Genomic DNA, 18,270 nt, shown 5'->3' with positions numbered 1-18,270 from the left:
CCTGGTCTTACAAGGAATCCAGCAATGTCAATTGTATTATCCTAACTTTAGTTTGAGGTATTATTTATTAAAATTTAGTGGTTTCCCCCCAAAATTTCTCAGAGAGGGAAGAGCCAGCAGTGTAGTGTGAGAAGAGGGGGAGGGAGTTGAGTCCATTATTTGAATGGACATTAACTTGGCGACTGTATTTCTCTATTTCTCTTAAGTATTAATTGTGTGCATGTACCATCATAAAATTAAGATGTTATTTTTACTACAACATAGTTATGTGTCTTCAAAAAGTGGAGTTTGGGGGTCAGGCTGGTTTCTATTGGAATTAATCCCATATGTTCTGTTGTTCACTTAACGCGGATTTCACTTAACACGGGACCCTCTGGGTTCTATTGACCGCGTTAAGTGGGGTACAACTGTATACCTTAAAATCTAGTGGTTTTCCACCAAAAATTTCTCAGAGAGGGAAGAGCCAGGAGTGTAGTGTGAGAAGAGGGGGAGGGAGTTGAGTCCATTATTTGAATGGACATTAACTTGGCGACTGTATTTCTCTATTTCTCTTAAGTATTAATTGTGTGCATGTACCATCATAAAATTAAGATGTTATTTTTACTAGAACATAGGTATTGTGTCGGAAAAAGTGGAGTTTGGGGGTCAGCCGGTCTCTATTTCATTTAATCCCAGATGTTATGTTGTTCACTTTACGCGGGCCTCCGTGGGTTCAATTGACCGCGTAAAGTGAGGGTTCACTGTATAGGTAATATCCAAGGTCAATAGAAACAATAAAATCTAGTAATAATGACACATTTACAAATTATTTATTCCATTCAAAGAAAGGGTATACATTCATTTACAAATGCACTTTTCGTGATTTTTTCTAGCAAATAAATGTATCACATTGTCAAATGGAAGTTCTCTTGAAATGTCTGACTCGGTGCTTAATAACATCAGATTATTGAGTCTCCTGGCGCATCGTGGTCCGCAGCCTGTTTTTGGTCAGTTTAATTTTTGAGAAGGAACGCTCCCCGGTAGAATTGGAGACCATTAACACCAGATATACAGTCAATCCTTGACTTACGACGGGGTTAGGGACCGACGACCAGGTCGTAAATCATAAATAATACATAGAAAATCTAAAATGGGTGTCTCTTTTCTTCTCAGCACCATGAGAACTCTCATTTTTATGCTTGCCAGCCATTTTAAAGGGAATTACACACGAAAAAAATTTCAGTGCACAGCACAATCACTAACGTCGGGACTCAAAATTCTGTAATAAAACGACTCATTGGGTTCATCCGCGGCTTTTGCATACAACTTTACCAGAGACGATAATTGAATCATTTCATTGGAGATGTTTTCATCGATATCTTTTCCATAAGTTTGCAGGAGATTTTCTGAAGCAGAATGAATGGCATCGGCTGACATGGTTTCCAGATTGCTTAAAAAGCCGAAGCGATCCTTCACCAACGTGTATGCAGAAATCCTTTTGTTTAGGGCCACCAACATCATAAAATAATAATAATAATAATAAATGGTTTGTTAATGGAGTTGCAGCCGGTGGCTGAAAATATACAGTACAAGCTTACATGTGATTTAGACATAATAATATACATTTAATACATTTACAGGGTTGTACAGCACATGAATCAGGAGAGCTGTTTATTATTTTAGCAGTAGATGAGATGGTGCTGTTCATATATCTATCAGTGCGGGCTCTTATGGGCTGAATTTTGTTGTAGTGGAAGACTGCGCGAGGTGGGCGGGGTACTGCCGGTGGCAGTAGGTGGCGATGACGAGGATGGTGCAGTAGCTCACTGCCAAATCCTGCTAGTGTGTGGTGGTGGAGGTCACTGATGGGTGGCATTTCTGCATCATGCTGCCAGTTGTGTGGTGTAGTGTTCACTTATTTATACAGCCTTTTTATTATTTTATTATAATCTGTGTTAAATAAGTTAAATCAGTTCACCAAACATGAGTTTCAGTAGGAAATATTTGTGGCGGCTGGTGGAGTGGTGCACAGCGAGTGTTAGGCAATCTGTTCCACTTGTTTATCGCTCTGTGGTAAAGGTTTTAAAACTTCTTTTTTTTTCAATGTTGTGGGCGGGCCCTGGGCGTGCGCCCGGTACGCCCTCCCCATAATCCGGGCCTGCGTGTATATGTCCATTGAGGGCATGCAGCTTATCCTTCTGATTGCATTGAGGGATGCTGAGTCTCCTCGACTTTCCTGAGTGAAAATTGTGAAGCCTCTAAAATAAATCATTATTATTTTAGATACTATTTAGAAATATATTTTGCTTTCTACTAGACATGCAGTGCATGCCTTGCATTCATTAAGAATACGCCCACCCGGGCACAGGTCATAAACCCACAACAGGGCCTAGGGGGGTGAAAAAATAATACGAGTAAAAAGAAATTAAAAATAGAAGTTGTTTTGGTGTGGGATATCAGGAAAGATTTCCATCTAATGTTTGCCTTTCAAATTTGTACACAATATTGTACTTTGTCGGGGATTATTGCATATTCGTGAATATTCTGTGTAGAACTTGCTGGGGGTCTTTGTAAGATAGGGTAACAAGGAAATTAAAATTGGGTCATTCAGTGAGCAATTTTTTTATTTTTTTTATTTATTTATTTAATTTTTGTTTAATTTATTATAATTCCAAAGAATATGATCTACTATTCTGGTCCATTATGTCTTATTATTCTTACTGGGGCTTGTGCCAAGGCCCAGTACCCAGGTATTGGACCATATAGGGGGTTTACTCCGCTGTTTTCATCGAGTCTCAAGAAGCTGCTGGTTGACAGACATGTGCAACATAAAATATATGACAGTGACACTCCCATTTTTAACATGTAATGCAGTATAACCAAAAAAAAAGATGTTAATTTGTTATATCGTATATGATAGTTACTTATGATAAGACTCTATGAATGTAGTTGTGTATTGTCACTGTTTAACTACACCAGCAATTGCTTCAGTTAACCTTGAAGGTTCTTATATCAAATTAGCATAATATACTGTACAGTAGGGGGCAGGGAAAAAACACTTTTATTTGAGTTGCAGGCTGCACTTTTCAGGCATCGTTTGTATGGCTGTAACAAACACCTGCGCAAAATTTCATGCCATTTCATGCATACTTACCCTGCCGCATCGCGAACGACTTTTTGTCAACTTTTAGTGTATACCAAAAATTAGGTGTCATTTAATGTTTTCCAGGATAATGATAAATTTTACATGGGTGACATCGATTTAATTCACATGTTATTTTACAGGTACACCGTATAGAAAATCATTACAAGTTCATATTGAAATTCTTTTTTGTGCGGAACCTTGGCATCATTTTCCTAGACAATAATCTTTGCCTAATATATCCATCTCTCGATTCGTATCCCGTCACTTCAGTGCAAGCTTCAGTCATCACTTTTATGCCTCTCTCGACCGCCTGAGTGCTGTTTGGCCACTTGGGCACCACTAATGGTGTCTCAAGAATGTCATTAACCTGTAGATTTGACAGAGAAGCAATGTAAGGAGGCTCAGTCTTGAGTTCATTCCTCCAGTTAATCATGGAATGATAGTTTTTTGCTTGCCACTTTAGTTTCGGAGTCACCACCTTTCTCATGTTGACTACAGGAGGCACATCCTCATTCCCATCTCCATCTTTACCCTCCTCATCAGTATAGTTTAACAAATTCTCGTCAACAGCAGCATCAGAATCTTCCTCCTCCTCTTCAGATCTGCCAGTGCATTCTTCCTTTTGCTGATTCTCCTCTCTAATTTTTCTTATCATTGAGACAGCTTTTTCTCTAACAGTCATGTCCTCATCTGCACACATACCAAGAAGAAGTTGATCTGTGTGGGCGAAGTATGCATTTCTCTGGACAGCCTTCTTCACTATCGTCTCCTCCTCACTATTCAGGTGTTTCATATATAGCAGGGACTGGAATACGTTCCTTGAGCCGTGTGTTACGTAAGGGTGTATCTTGATGTAAAACCACATTGGAGCACTGAACTTTATTATTGTAATGACAATTCTTTTCAACTCATGGCTGGGTCTTGATGTTGCTACATACAGCCTGAGGATTCTACTCCATAAGGTGTTCCACCTTGACACACAGGGAGGACCTGGCTCAATAGCAGCCAAGTCATCTTCAACAACACCTGTGATAACTCCTTTACAAATCCTATACAGGTATTTCTGATCCCAGGACAGATCTTTCTCCACTTCATCATTAAACACAGGGAAATCAGGGAAACTGACTGGCTGGAAGGCGACAACTGGAAGCTCAGACAAAGACTCCTTGATCTGCTTTCCAATGGGACCACGCCAATGCTCAGGACCACTTGGTTTACCATCATAGTGATAAAAAACTGCGCGGAAAGGCAGCTCATTTCCGTGAAGCTGACATATGAAATAATGGAGCGGGTGACCAAGTAACATTTCAAGATGATGAATGATTCCATTTTCTGATCCTACATTTACATTGGTTCCATCACAACCAACACACACAATGGGCTGCTGGGTTAGATTTTTCTCCACCAGAAACTCGTGAATAGTTTTGGCAATCTGCTTTCCGTGTCCAGTCTTGGGAGTCACATGTGTGAGATATTCATTGCCAGGCTCAACCATGATGACATAATGATCTTTCACCATCATCCTCGAACTCCATTTCTCGGTCTTCTCATTCTTTATCATCACACGAGTGGCGGTCTTCTTACCATCAAAATAGAGTGACGTCAAATTATCTAAACTAGCCATCTCAATTTCTTGCCTCTTAAATCGGTATTTTTGTCTCGCATCCCGCAGCTTATGTGGTCCAATAACCTGACTCTTGTCATCCTTTGTGATAATGCCATAGTCAGTTAAGGTGGCAGTAGCAATGGCAGCTCCAGCATAATCACTAATCAAGTATCGGTCACAAGCGGCAGCCAGTGTAGGGAGTCTTGTCCGGTTCTGTGAACTGGTGTCTGTCAGAGCCCTTGGATCAGGGACAAAATCAGCATCAGTATTGACGAGAGGAATATCTCTTGAATCATCTGAATTATCCTCAACATAAGGAATATCTCCAGCGACCAGATATCTATGTTTTTGCTCAAGCTGTCTCCTAACTCTGTCCGCATCATGCTTCTCTCTTGCCGTCACTCTGTCCCACATCTTCGTCACTTTCATGTCAACCCCTGCAATCTTCATCTTCCTATCACCTCGCTGGTCAAGGACAAGACAACTTAAATGAAATAAGAGATATGAAAAAAAAGTTGATAAACACTGAACAGAACATTGCACCGCCACAGCGGCTGTTTGGCTAGTACTGTAGGTAAATTTAAAAATTTCAGTAGAAAATGCGGCAGACTAAACCTCGACATATCAGCTTCAAATTTGGCATGGAGTCTTAGATATGTATAAGGAACAATGCCTGAAGAGTGCAGCTTTGAGCAAAATTTCACTGCCCCCTACTGTAAATATATGACAATTTATAAATAAATATACAGTGTTTTTAAAGTGCTTTATATATCTAAACAGATTACTTCGCAAGTGGGTCTGCGCTCCTCTCTGTAGCCCGTCAACCATTAACAGTCGTTTGGATGCCATTGATGACTTGCGAAAAAATCCTGATGTTGTGGAGGAAGTAACGGCTTACCTCAAGAGCCTACCAGATTTGGAGAGGATCTTGTCTAAGTTAGTTGTTGTGTTTGCAAAGTAATATCATCATGTAATGCTTATATGTACCTGCAATAGAACTAGGTGTTGCTGGCCATTGTGTTCATAACATCTCAGAGTTTACGTGCTGTACTGTAACAAGTAAAAGTTGTCCCCAGGAACCTGTACAGTAGAGTGTTATTTTCACAGTTCTTCATTTGGGTCCAGAAAAAATTATCTAAATCAGTCTGCTACACTGGAAGAAAACTTCTGCTCTTAAATAGTCATATACTGTTTCAATATAATAACTGTAACCTTAGCACACATTATGGTCACTAACTGAAGGTCATAATGTCAGATAAACAAACCGGGAATTTTGTTTTTGCCCATATGGCAGGTAGATAGGTAATAAATGTCCATATTGACCTTAATTTATGTTTTGCAGAATCCACACTCAAGGTTTGAACCGCAGCTCCAAACATCCAGACAGTCGAGCCATACTCTTTGAAGATGTTAAATATAATAAGAAGAAAGTTGTTGATTTTCTGTCTGCACTGAATGGATTCAAAACCACACTGCAGATATTGAAGGCATTCAAAGGCAAGTTGTTGTTTTCAAGAGGCATTATGTGACTGGTATCCAGTGAGAGCTAATACTGTTCCCACTGACTTACAAACATTCAGATCATAGAGGGAGATATACCTGTTGTTAATGTGATAGGCACCCTGGGTTGACCTACACGTGTTCCGTGGTGTTCTCTGTGAGTTTAACATCACTATAGTACATGTTGTTGAGCCCATGACAAATTAGAGAAAAACAGCACTCCAAACCTTCAATATTATTGTTACTTTTCAGTCTTCATTTATGCACTTTTTAATTTTTTTTTTTTATTGGTACAGGTGTTAGAGATTCTCTTAGCTCTAAGTTGCTGAGGAAGTGTATGACTAGTACAAAAAAGGGTGGTAATTTCCCTCCTCTACAAGAAGCTCTCCATTTCTTTGATGTAAGTACCTGTACTGTAATTCATTTCATGAACAACTCCCTGTCCACTGGACAGGAAGTAGATGTAATGTGTGTGTGCTTGCGTGTGTGCGTTGTTCAGTAAACCAAGAGTATGGGAGAATATAATTTATATATTATACTGCTAAGAAAAATTTTGAAATTTCTGTTGCGATAAAATATAAATAAGATGTCTTTAGCTATTCTTGTCACTGTTTATGTGTAGCAAACACAGGTTTATTTAAATCATATTGTTCCTTAAATCTTTTTCCTATGCACAGAATGCTTTTGATCATGTTGAAGCACAGAAGGAAGGTAAAATAATCCCGAGTGCAGGTGTTGACGCAGAATATGATAAAGCCATTGATGATATAAAGAAAACAAAGAACAAACTTGCAGAATACCTCAAGCAGCAGTGCAGACACTTTGGGACAAAGGTAAGGCCAACAGTGGTCTGTTATTCTTCTAACTTGGAGTAGACATTTTCAGAACATTCAACATAATCAGTAGTGTTTAGCTGTTTTAACATTAACACTTCTAAGGAGTCTGTTAATGTAGCAATAATTTATTCCAATTTTATCCATAACTTGTTACAGTGCAAAACTGGAAAGTAAACACTCTCTTCTTACCCACCCTAAAACATCTCTGTTTCTCATCCATCTGGCAACTGCTTCTCTGCAGGGTTATCAACCTTATACTGCCATCTTAACTTGGATGTAGGAAAGTAAATTTACACAAAGGAGTTGTAACTGTAGAAGAAGAGTAATATACAGAGAAATAGTCTCTAAATAAAGTAGATGTTGGATTAAGTTTCCATCAAACTGTCAGACTACTGCTGTAGTAAGTTGTGAATGGATAATTGGCTTATGCTAATGCTTTTTTTCTTTATGCTATATACTGGTGTTGATCATTATACGATTGCTTGATATACAATCAATCAGTAATGTTTTGCTGTTACAAAATATATACAGTAATACACAGTACAGTACGGACAGAAATTATGCTGCACACAATGCCACAGTACACAAACACTGTCCACTGCTATGCACAATTTTCCAGAAAATGCACTGCTCGGAAAATCGTTCCCAAACTCTGAATTTTCTGGAAAATTACAATCAAATTTTAGTTCCGGCTGTTGGAGAATTCTGGCCAAGAGGAACTCCCGTTAACGGAGATATTACTGTACTGTATATACATATTACAAGAAAAATTTTTTAAGTACGGTAATAGAATTATTAATCTTCCACTAGGTGGTGTACTGGGGTAATGATAAAAAGAGATACCAGCTGGAGGTGCCAGAACATGCCTGCAGGAAAGCGGGGGATGAGTATGAACTACAGACCCAAAAGAAAGGTTACAAACGTTTCTGGACAACAACTACAAAAGACTTGCTGGCAGACATGATGGCAGCGGAGGAACATCAGGACGCAGCTCTCAGGGATATTGCACGCAGAATATTCCATCAGTGTGACGAACAGTAAGTAAGGTGGCTAGTTGTTTTGAGATGCAGATATGTTGATGTGATTAGTCTATTTAATGGTTACCTTATTGTGACTTTTAACTGATGAAATTAATTAAATAAAACGTGTTTTGGGGGGTAGGAACGAAGGGCCGGTCCAAGGAAGAATTAATATAATCTTCGTGCATTACTTAGTATTGCTGCCCTTGGAGGCTAACTTCTATCTGCCCTCTAGAGACTGTAGCTAGTTAACAGTAGTGAACCTTCCTCCTATAGTTGTTGACAGAGGTAACCTTCCTGAACAATGGGTTAGTGACATGCATTAACTAGATGTCTCTCTCACCTCTCTCCACTCAACACACTATGAGAGTGGAATTGGTAGAGGCCAACCAGCCAATATGAGGTACTTAGAATAATATGTATTTAAATAAGTTTTTGTTTTACAGTGAGTCAGCGCTTATCATTGTTTCGGTACTACCTCGCTAAACTTTAAAGACCAAAAATTCGTTTAATGTCCTGGTGATCCGATACTACACCGTTTTGCGTCGTCACAGACTACATTTTATGGTGCATCACCCTCTTTTGGCTTGGCGCAGAGTCTCAGTTACTCGACCTCCTCTCTCGCCCTCCTCTGCTCCCACCCTCCTCTTCCCCTCCCGCCATCTGCCTCCTCTGCTTCACTACCCACCACACACTCGCTCTACCACCTCCGCCCATCAGTGAGTACCAATACAAACTTAGTAGTTGTATATGTAAGCATTATTTTCTATAGAAATGGCAATGATTTTCTCTATATGTAATGTATTTCATGGGGCAAAGGGAGGCTCAGGAATGTAACTCCCGTATTTTATCTATTTCTTATGGGGAAAATTGATCCACTTAACGTTGTTTTGTATAACGTCGCATTTTTAGAAACATAAACCCCGACGTTAAGCGAGGACTTACTGTACATGGCCCTACAGTCAGGTGTACATAGCCAATACCGTATATCTCGGCCTATAAGGCGTCGGGGTGCATAAGACAGCCCCCCCAAATTTCCATTTAAAAAGTAGCTTTTGAGCTCTATTCGCTATATAAGACCAGTACCCCAAATGTGACACTTACCCACTGACTCAGTAGTCCTTTACCAACCATCCTTGGTTTTTTTAAAATAAGGCCAATTCACTTCAAGTAATGTCATCAAATGTTACCCGCTGGTGTAGTGTAAACACTAGTGACGTCACTGAAGCGTCTGCTATTTACCGGTAACTGGAACTAATGTCTGTGTCGAGTAAAATTTTTCCATTTACTTGAAATGGATTTACCGATTGATTTGTAATATACTGTAACATATTAAACACACTGCAAGTATTTTCTTTAATTTATACGCTTGCTTCGCACGAGACGATCGGTGGTGGGAGTGTTACCTCATCTCGGTGGTGGGACTGTGTTCCCACTGTTTATACAACAGCTACCACCGTATTCTAATTGTGGTGTTTCATTAGGATTTGAGTGAAAAAGGTTATATGTACTTACTACATACATATACACAAATATATATATATATATATATATATATATATATATATATATATATATATATATATATATATATATATATATATATATATATATATATATATATATATATATATATATATATATATATATATATATATATATATATATATATATATATATATATATATATATATACAGTATTACCCCGCCTAACGCGGTTTCACTTAGCGTTTTACCATATACGCGGTGCCTCGCCAGAGCTGAACTTTCACTTAACGCGGGTTTTTTCCACGTATACGCGGTGAGTGTCCGGCTCGAGAGCTATTTTTAGATTCGTCCCACCCGCCACCCTGCCTGACTGCCTGTTTTAGCTCATAAAATTCATACAAATTACCCAGCCAGAATATAATTTACATTGCTGGAATTCTTACAATATGATGATCATTTTGAATATAAACATCATAGATTTTGCATTAGACATACAAATTTTAGATATAAAGTTTATTCTGAGTAAATATGTTATTTTTTGTGCAAAATATATGACATTTGTATTCAAAATATTCCTGGGCTTACAAGGAATCCAGCAATGTCAATTATATTATCCTAACTTTAGTTTGAGGTATTATTTATTACTAAAAAGGTAAATATTCTGGTTTTCCCACACATCTGGTGGGATTGGTGGGGGGTGGGGGGGAGGGAGGGACCGACCGACCATCTGTTACCGTGTGAAGAATATTTTTTTTTTTTATTAACTGAAGATATTTGTTTTAGCTCATAAAATTCATACAAATTACCCGGTCAGAATATAATTTACATTGCTGGAATTCTTATAATTTGATGATCATTTTGAATATAAACATCATAGATTTTGCATTAGACATACAAATTTTAGATGTAATGTTTACTCTGAGTAAATATGTTATCTTTTGTGCAAAATATATGACATTTATATTCAAAATATTCCTGGTCTTACAAGGAATCCAGCAATGTCAATTATATTATCCTAACTTTAATCTGAGGTATTATTTAATACTAAATGTTAAAATTTAGTTTTTTCACCCAACATCTCTTGAAGGGAGGATTGGTGGGGGGTGGGGGGGGAGGGTTGGGACTGACCGTGCGGTTGGAAGAGGGGGGGAGGCAAGTGGGGTACTTTGATTGACAGATAGTGTCGTGAAGAATATTTTTTTTTTATTAACTGAAGATATTTGTTTTAGCTCATAAAATTCATACAAATTACCCGGCCAGAATATAATTTAGATTGCTGGAATTCTTACAATTTGGTGATCATTTTGAATATAAACATCATAGATTTTGCATTAGACATACAAATTTTAGATATAATGTTTACTCTGAGTAAATATGTTATTTTTTGTGCAAAATATATGACATTTATATTCAAAATATTCCTGGTCTTACAAGGAATCCAGCAATGTCAATTGTATTATCCTAACTTTAGTTTGAGGTATTATTTATTAAAATTTAGTGGTTTTCCCCAAAAAATTTCTCAGAGAGGGAAGAGCCAGCAGTGTAGTGTGAGAAGAGGGGGAGGGAGTTGAGTCCATTATTTGAATGGACATTAACTTGGCGACTGTATTTCTCTATTTCTCTTAAGTATTAATTTTGTGCATGTACCATCATAAAATTAAGATGTTATTTTTACTAGAACATAGGTATTGTGTTGGAAAAAGTAGAGTTTGGGGGTCGGGCCAGTTTCTATTGGAATTAATCCCATATGTTCTGTTGTTCACTTAGCGCGGTTTTCACTTAACACGGTACCCTGTGGGTTTTATTGACCGCGTTAAGCGGGGTACTACTGTATATATATATATATATATATATATATATATATATATATATATATATATATATATATATATATATATATATATATATATATATATATATATATATATATATATATATATATATATATATATATATATATATATATATACATATATATATACACATATATACATAAATACATACATACATACATATATATATATATATATATATATATATATATATATATATATATATATATATATATATATATATATATATATATATACACACATATATATATATATATATATATATATATATATACATATATATATATATATATATATATATATATATACATATATATGATATTAACAAAGTATATGTACAAAAAATAAATGTTAAATGAATTATTTATGGTATTAGGTACTGGTCACTTAAGATTACAAAGACGGGCTATAAATAGCCTTTTTATCTCCCTCCATCTCACCCCTGAGCCAGAGGGAAGGGTCTTGTAAATAACATTGTTTGCTTATTTTCTCCATTTACTTGAAATAGATTTTACCTAATTATTTGTTTATTTATTTAAAAGTCATTTACTGAATATTCTATGTAAAAAATAAATTTAAATTAATTATTTATAGGAGATATATTATGATCAGTAAATATATGGTATTACTGGCCACTTAGACACAAAGACAGGATAAAATAGTCCTCATCTCCCCTCTTTCTACAGCTGCCAAGGGAAGCGCTTTGTTAATTAAATTTGATGTTTATTTTCATTGTTTGTCTAATTTATCATGTATCAAAGTATTACTAAAAATTGTGTAGGTAGTAGGCAGTTACCAAACAGGTAGATACTACCAAAGATATTGAAGCATGTGTTGTCTATTTGTAGACCCTGCTGCTATATGGCATCACGGTAAATTGTGACCAAAGTCCAAGGTTCAGCTGACTCTGGATTCTTCGCTCATTTATCACAATTGCAGTTTCAATTTTGCTTTCTTTCCATTTGACAACACAACATACATACAGTATTATTTCTCACTCTCTTGATCTTTTTTTTTACTTTTGTATTTATTTATGGTTAGTTACTTAAAATAAGGCCAATTCACTTCAAGTAATGGCATCAAATGTTACTAGTCATGTAGTGTAAACACTAGTGACGCTAATACTTGCTGCCTGTATTTAAATCAATGCAGTTTCAAGAATTAATGCAGTCATTTATCAAATATTCCTTGTAAAAAATAAATTTTAAATTAATTATTTATAGGAGATCAGTATTATTATCAGTAAATATACCGACATGTATTACTGACCACCACTCACTGGCAAATGGGGGGCGGGGGAGGGGTGTGTGATGATAGCTGTGTTTATTACAGGGTATAATGTTCTTACGTATACAGACAGTGGTTTATAATAAATTTTATTATTTTAATATACCGTAATCTTAATTTAACCAGCTTGCCAAACGAAGTTCAGTATAAAATAATTGGTGGTAGGGACCTGTGAGTGGCTTACGATGTTTCCCACATCACCACTCTGGACAATAATTAAAACCACAAGTATTTTTATACTTGGTGATTAAGACACCCCCTCAACTTTGGGGGCAAGTAGATTTTTTAATGTTCAAATTCCGTCTTATAAGCCGAGATATACGGTAGGTGTGCTCTTCTGGTACCCTATTGCTGTAAACATACTAAAAGATTGCACTTGGAGTAACCTGGTGTCATATGTACAAGTATCTCAAAAAATATCTGTCCACACACTGTGTGAAACATTATGAAACCATGGATGAAAAATACAGTATTGGGACATGCATTTACTTTGGTATACAGTCTCTCCTCGACTTACGACGGGGTTCCGTCCCAACGACCAGGTCATAAGTCGAAAAGGCGAACATAATACATAGAAATTCCAAAATGGTGTCTCTTTTTCTTCTCAGCACCACGAGAACTCTCACTTTTACGCTTGCCAGCCATTTAAAATTATATATTATCAATAATAAAACAAACATCATATCGTTGATCATACGAGAATTTATAATAATAACTGTTGGAGGGTGTATGTTGGTGGTGTGTGTATGTGATGTTGAGGTGTGTTCCTGACTACTACTACTACAGTGGCCCTCGGTTAACGAACTCAATCCGTTCCAGAAGTTCGTTAGATTGCGAAACCATTGTTTCAATGGGTTTTTGGGTAATTTGTTCCAGCTCACCGAAAATTTCCTAACTTCAACAAAAATGGCAGAAAAATTTACTTACTTTGAGGTGTGTATGTAGAAGGCTCCTGGATGATGATGATGATGTGCATTTGAAGTGGGAGGTGCAGGAGGAGAAGGGAGAAGAGAAGGAAGTGGAGGTGGAGGAGAAGCATTTTACTGCTTCTTGGAAGGTGAGTCACCTTCCATGAAAATGTCAGGAACCTCTGGACTGACAGATTCTCCACCATGAACATCCTCTCTCTTTCTTGAAGTGGAAGGCTGAGGGCTAGCATCTTGTTCCCTCTGCCTTTTACTGAAGAAAGTGTCAATTGTGGTCTGTGGGGCATCTGTCCTCCTCACCATTAACTTATGTTTAAAGAAGGAGACCACTGAGTCCTCAACATGACACAAAGTTAGTTCAGTTTTTTCCACTTCTGGGTGCTTTGAAGCCAGTTCCCTGAACTTCTCCCAGTGGTAAATCACATCTTTCAACTGTTTAGCTGACATATGGTCATCACTTTCAATTTCCTCCTCACCACTGTCAGCCTCTACCCGTAACATCTCATCCAGTTCCTTCAAGTCATTAGGAGTAAGTTCCTCCTCATGAGACATCACAAGCTCTTCCACATCCTTCTCCTCCACTTCAAGACCCAATGACTGACCAATGGACACAATCTCCTGGTCCAACTCTGTGTCATCCTCAAATCCCTCAAAATCATGGACTACTGATGGCCACAGTGCTTTCCATGAAGAATTGAGGGTTCTATTGGAGACTTCTTGCCATGATGACACAATCAATTTTACAGCCTCCAGGACGTTGAATTGTGTCTTCCAGAACTGTTTCAGTGTTAGTTCAGGATCAATGGAAGTTGCCTGATGACACCTCCTAAACATTTTCTTCATGTACAACTTCTTGAAGTTGCTGATCACATTCTGGTCCATTGGCTGTATGAGTGATGTAGTGTTTGGAGGCAAAAACAACACTTTCACAAAGTCAAATTTATACTCCAAATTTCTGGCAAGGTCAGGGTCATGACCAGGAGCATTATCCATGAGGAGAAGAGCCTTTAAAGGAAGTTTATTGGTGGTTAGGTAGCTCTTGACAGAGGGGCAAAACACATCAACAGCCCATTCATTAAAGAACTGTCTTGTCACCCATGCCTTACGGTTGGACTTCCAATAAACTCCAAGCATTGTTCTTACCACTTTCTGTTGCTTGAACACCCTGGGGTTTTCAGAGTGGTAGACAAGCATAGGCTTCAGTCGGAAATCCCCTGAAGCATTGGCACCAAGCAATAGAGTGAGACGGTCTTTCATGGGTTTATGCCCAGGTAAAGAGGCTTCATCCTTGGTGATGAATGTTCTTTTGGGCATCTTTTTCCAGAACAGCCCAGTTTCGTCAACATTGAACACTTGCTGTGGAAGATAATTTTCTTCTTCCATCAGTTTTTTAAATTCAATTAAAAACTTTGCTGCCCCTTCTTTATCAGCACTAGCAGCTTCACCATGCCTAACAACACTTAAAATGTCACTTCTTTTCTTAAATTTTTCGAACCAGCCTTTGCTAGCCCGAAAATCTTCAAATTCTGTTCCTGAAGAACTAGGTTGATCTGTCTTTAAATGTTCATAAATCTCCCTGGCTCTTTCACAAATGAAATCACCAGAAACTGAATCACCTTTCATCTGTTTTTCCCTAATCCAGATGATAAGTAACCTCTCAGTTTCTACGATTAGGGATCTACTTTTAAACACTCTTGTAGATTTGTCTCTCACGTTCACTTCCTTAAATTTGTCTTTTTGTGCAAGAATTGTCGACACAGTTGATGCCGACATGCCATATTCTTTGCATAGCGCATTTGATTTAATACCTTGTTCGTGTTTTTTTATTATTTCCTGCTTTATTTGGATTGAAATCACTTTTCTTGATCTCTTAGGCCCCATGCTGGATTCAAACAATGGCAACACGTATTTTTCAAAGTTAAACTAGCTGTAAATAAAGAATATTTTCTTTAAAATAACACTGCACTGCACTATATATTGTCAATATGTAAAATAATTTTCAAAATGACCAATAATTTGCTTGGAAACACAGAAAAAAAGCGTTTAGTTGAAGAGAGTCTCAAGCAAGATGTTACCTCCAGTGAAAACAGAGAGAGACTGACGCCTGTTTGCTGTGTTAAGAGGCTGGATGCCGCGCATTAAACTAGTCACTTTACCTTCAATTTTGTTCAATAATTGTTAAAATGACTAAAAAATTGAATATTAAACTTTTAAAATTATTGAATAGTATAAACTTCTTGATATTTACAAAAATAGTAAGGAATTTAAGCCCTAGAACCGATTAATGTATTGGCGGACTGATACTAAAGCTGGTTGCCCGGTCAGTGCAAGCGAAAACATGTTGAGGTCGGTTCGTAAGAAGTTCGTTAAGCGAATTTTTTTCGTTAAACGAATTGAAGATCCTTATGGAAGGCAGTTCGTTAATCGAAATTACGTTAACCGAGGTGTTCGTTAAACGAGGGTCACTGTATTTTGCTGTCACTCGGAATCGAATATGATGATCATGCAGCTATGATACAATGGTATGAGTTGTTAACAATGTCACTTATGTTGATGAGTTCTGAGGTGACTAAAGAGGCCGATACGGGACCAGCAGAGTCGTTCACAGATGTTGCACATGGGGGCTGCATCTAGTGTGGGAGGGGCGGCGACAGCAGCTTCTTTCCGGCATTGGTGCTTGTCTGCCTCGTTATGCAGTCGGGCTAACTCGAAAGTATTGACACCTTCTTGTATGGTGATCCTCCAAGCATTACGGTGTGGGGTAATCGTCTCCCAGGTGAGGGGGTCGATTTGTCACTTTTACAGGTTTGTCTTAAGACTATCCTTATACCTTTTCAGTTGCCTGCCATGCGGGTAACATGGCCAGTCCAGCAACATATTACTGTACAGTACTCACTTTGTACTCAAATGTACTAGACTAAAGGACTAAAAATTTTATCTCTTTTTGCAAACTATGTGATGTTTATACTCAAATTATTTGCTATCTTGCAAGGTTTCCAGCAATGCAAGTTATATTCTGCTAAGCTTAGTCAGTGATATTTTAGAAGATAAAAACTTTAAGCCTAAAACTACAGTACTGTACTTTCATCCTGGCTTGGAGGATGAGGGGGGGGGGGTCAGGTGTTGATAGCTGGGCAGCGAAGATTACCTAGTGTGTATTTATTTCATATCTGTCACAGCTAAAATTAGGGGACATGAAATGGTTGTTTACTAGCGATCAGCTGATGGGAAGATGGGGGAAGAGGTAATTTGTTGGACAGTTGATGCCAAGGTCTAGTGCTTATTTATTTATCTGTCTTTAAGAGTGACTTTAAGTTTTTCACTCATAAAATGTCACTGAATGACTTGGCAGAATATAACTTACCTTACTGGAATTCTTGTAAGATTGTGATTAACCTTTAAGCCCGGGGTTAAGGGCTGCTGGCAGTAACACACACACACACACCCAGGAAGTTATCTACTGGTATCATCAAGATTTTACTGTACATGTATATAATTAGTTGACCTAGAGCTTTATTAAGCGGAAATTTTAATTTAACGAACAGGTGGTTCGAATTAGTTAGTTAAATCGAGAAATTACTGTATTTCTGATTGTGAGTTGCATCTGATAGTAACTGATAACTGCAGGAAGTACCAACTGAACCAAAACTTCTGTACATTGTGTTAATTTCCAAACACTGGAGCCAGGTGGGCTTTTTTCTTTCTTTTTTAACATGTGTGAACTTCTGGTACCTTGATGTCATACACAATTATACAACAGGTGCTTACCTCTGGTACTGTGTTTTCATACTTCTAAACAGGTAATACACTTCTGCCTACCAGCCAGAAACAACATGTAGAGTTTATTGCCATTGCTTTTTTAAACAGCTGTTATTGTTAGTGCTAAGTGATTAGCTTTAATTTAGCTTGATAAGAAAAATTTTTATAATGAAGTTTGATTACAGAATATTTATATTAGTATACACAACATGCATACTGTACTTTATGTGAGGTGAAACGATTTGAATCATTGAAAAACATTGGACTATGACTGTAAGATGGTGAGATAATGCCCCAGGTCTATTATTGTACCACAGTACCTTAAGAAGAAATCCCATTATTCTTTACTCTATATTTTTTCCTGTCTGTTTGTTCTGACAGGATAAATAAGTTAGTGTTTTTATTGAATATATTTATTATTATTAAGATACAGTAGAACGTCGATATAACACGAGATATTTCAAGAGAGGTCGCTTTAAACCGAATTCGCACTAAATCAAAGTGTTGTTTCATTGGAATAATTTTGTTTGGTACTTGAGAGAAACACAAAATACTAAAAAGATTGAGAGTCTACCCAGATGCACCTCAGCCCATCTCCTAGAATAAACAAAACATTGTTTTTTGTAGTATTATGTTGAAACAAACACTCATAAATCAACACAGCTAAAATTATGGGATGTGAAAGGTCTGTTTACTAGCAATCAGCTAATGGGAAGATGGGGGGGGGGGGTGATATGTTGGGTAGTTGATGCCAAGGTCTAGTGCTTATTTATTTGTCTGTCCTTAAGAGTGACTTTAAGTTTTTCTCTCATGAAATGTCACTGAACTGACAAGGGAGAATATAATTAACATTGCTGGAATTCTTTTAAGAT

The 18,270-nt window shown here is 37.3% G+C and overlaps 1 protein-coding gene across 1 annotated transcript in view; it reads left to right on the top strand.

Moving 5' to 3' along the window:
• The window catches only part of LOC121861362 (DNA mismatch repair protein Msh6-like), an 88,977-nt gene that overhangs the window by 55,661 nt on the left and 15,046 nt on the right, over nucleotides 1–18,270 (top strand). Inside the window, 5 exon segments of the mRNA XM_042359011.1 lie at nucleotides 5,511–5,666; nucleotides 6,073–6,227; nucleotides 6,527–6,630; nucleotides 6,908–7,063; nucleotides 7,877–8,103. Coding sequence (XP_042214945.1) covers nucleotides 5,511–5,666; nucleotides 6,073–6,227; nucleotides 6,527–6,630; nucleotides 6,908–7,063; nucleotides 7,877–8,103 — 798 coding nt within the window.

The sequence above is a fragment of the Homarus americanus genome, unplaced genomic scaffold, assembly GCF_018991925.1.
Source record: "Homarus americanus isolate GMGI-L3 unplaced genomic scaffold, GMGI_Hamer_2.0 scaffold24260, whole genome shotgun sequence".
NCBI lineage: Eukaryota > Metazoa > Arthropoda > Malacostraca > Decapoda > Nephropidae > Homarus > Homarus americanus.
The sequence above is the reverse complement of the archived record's forward strand: the minus strand, read 5'-3'. Positions and strand labels throughout refer to the sequence as shown.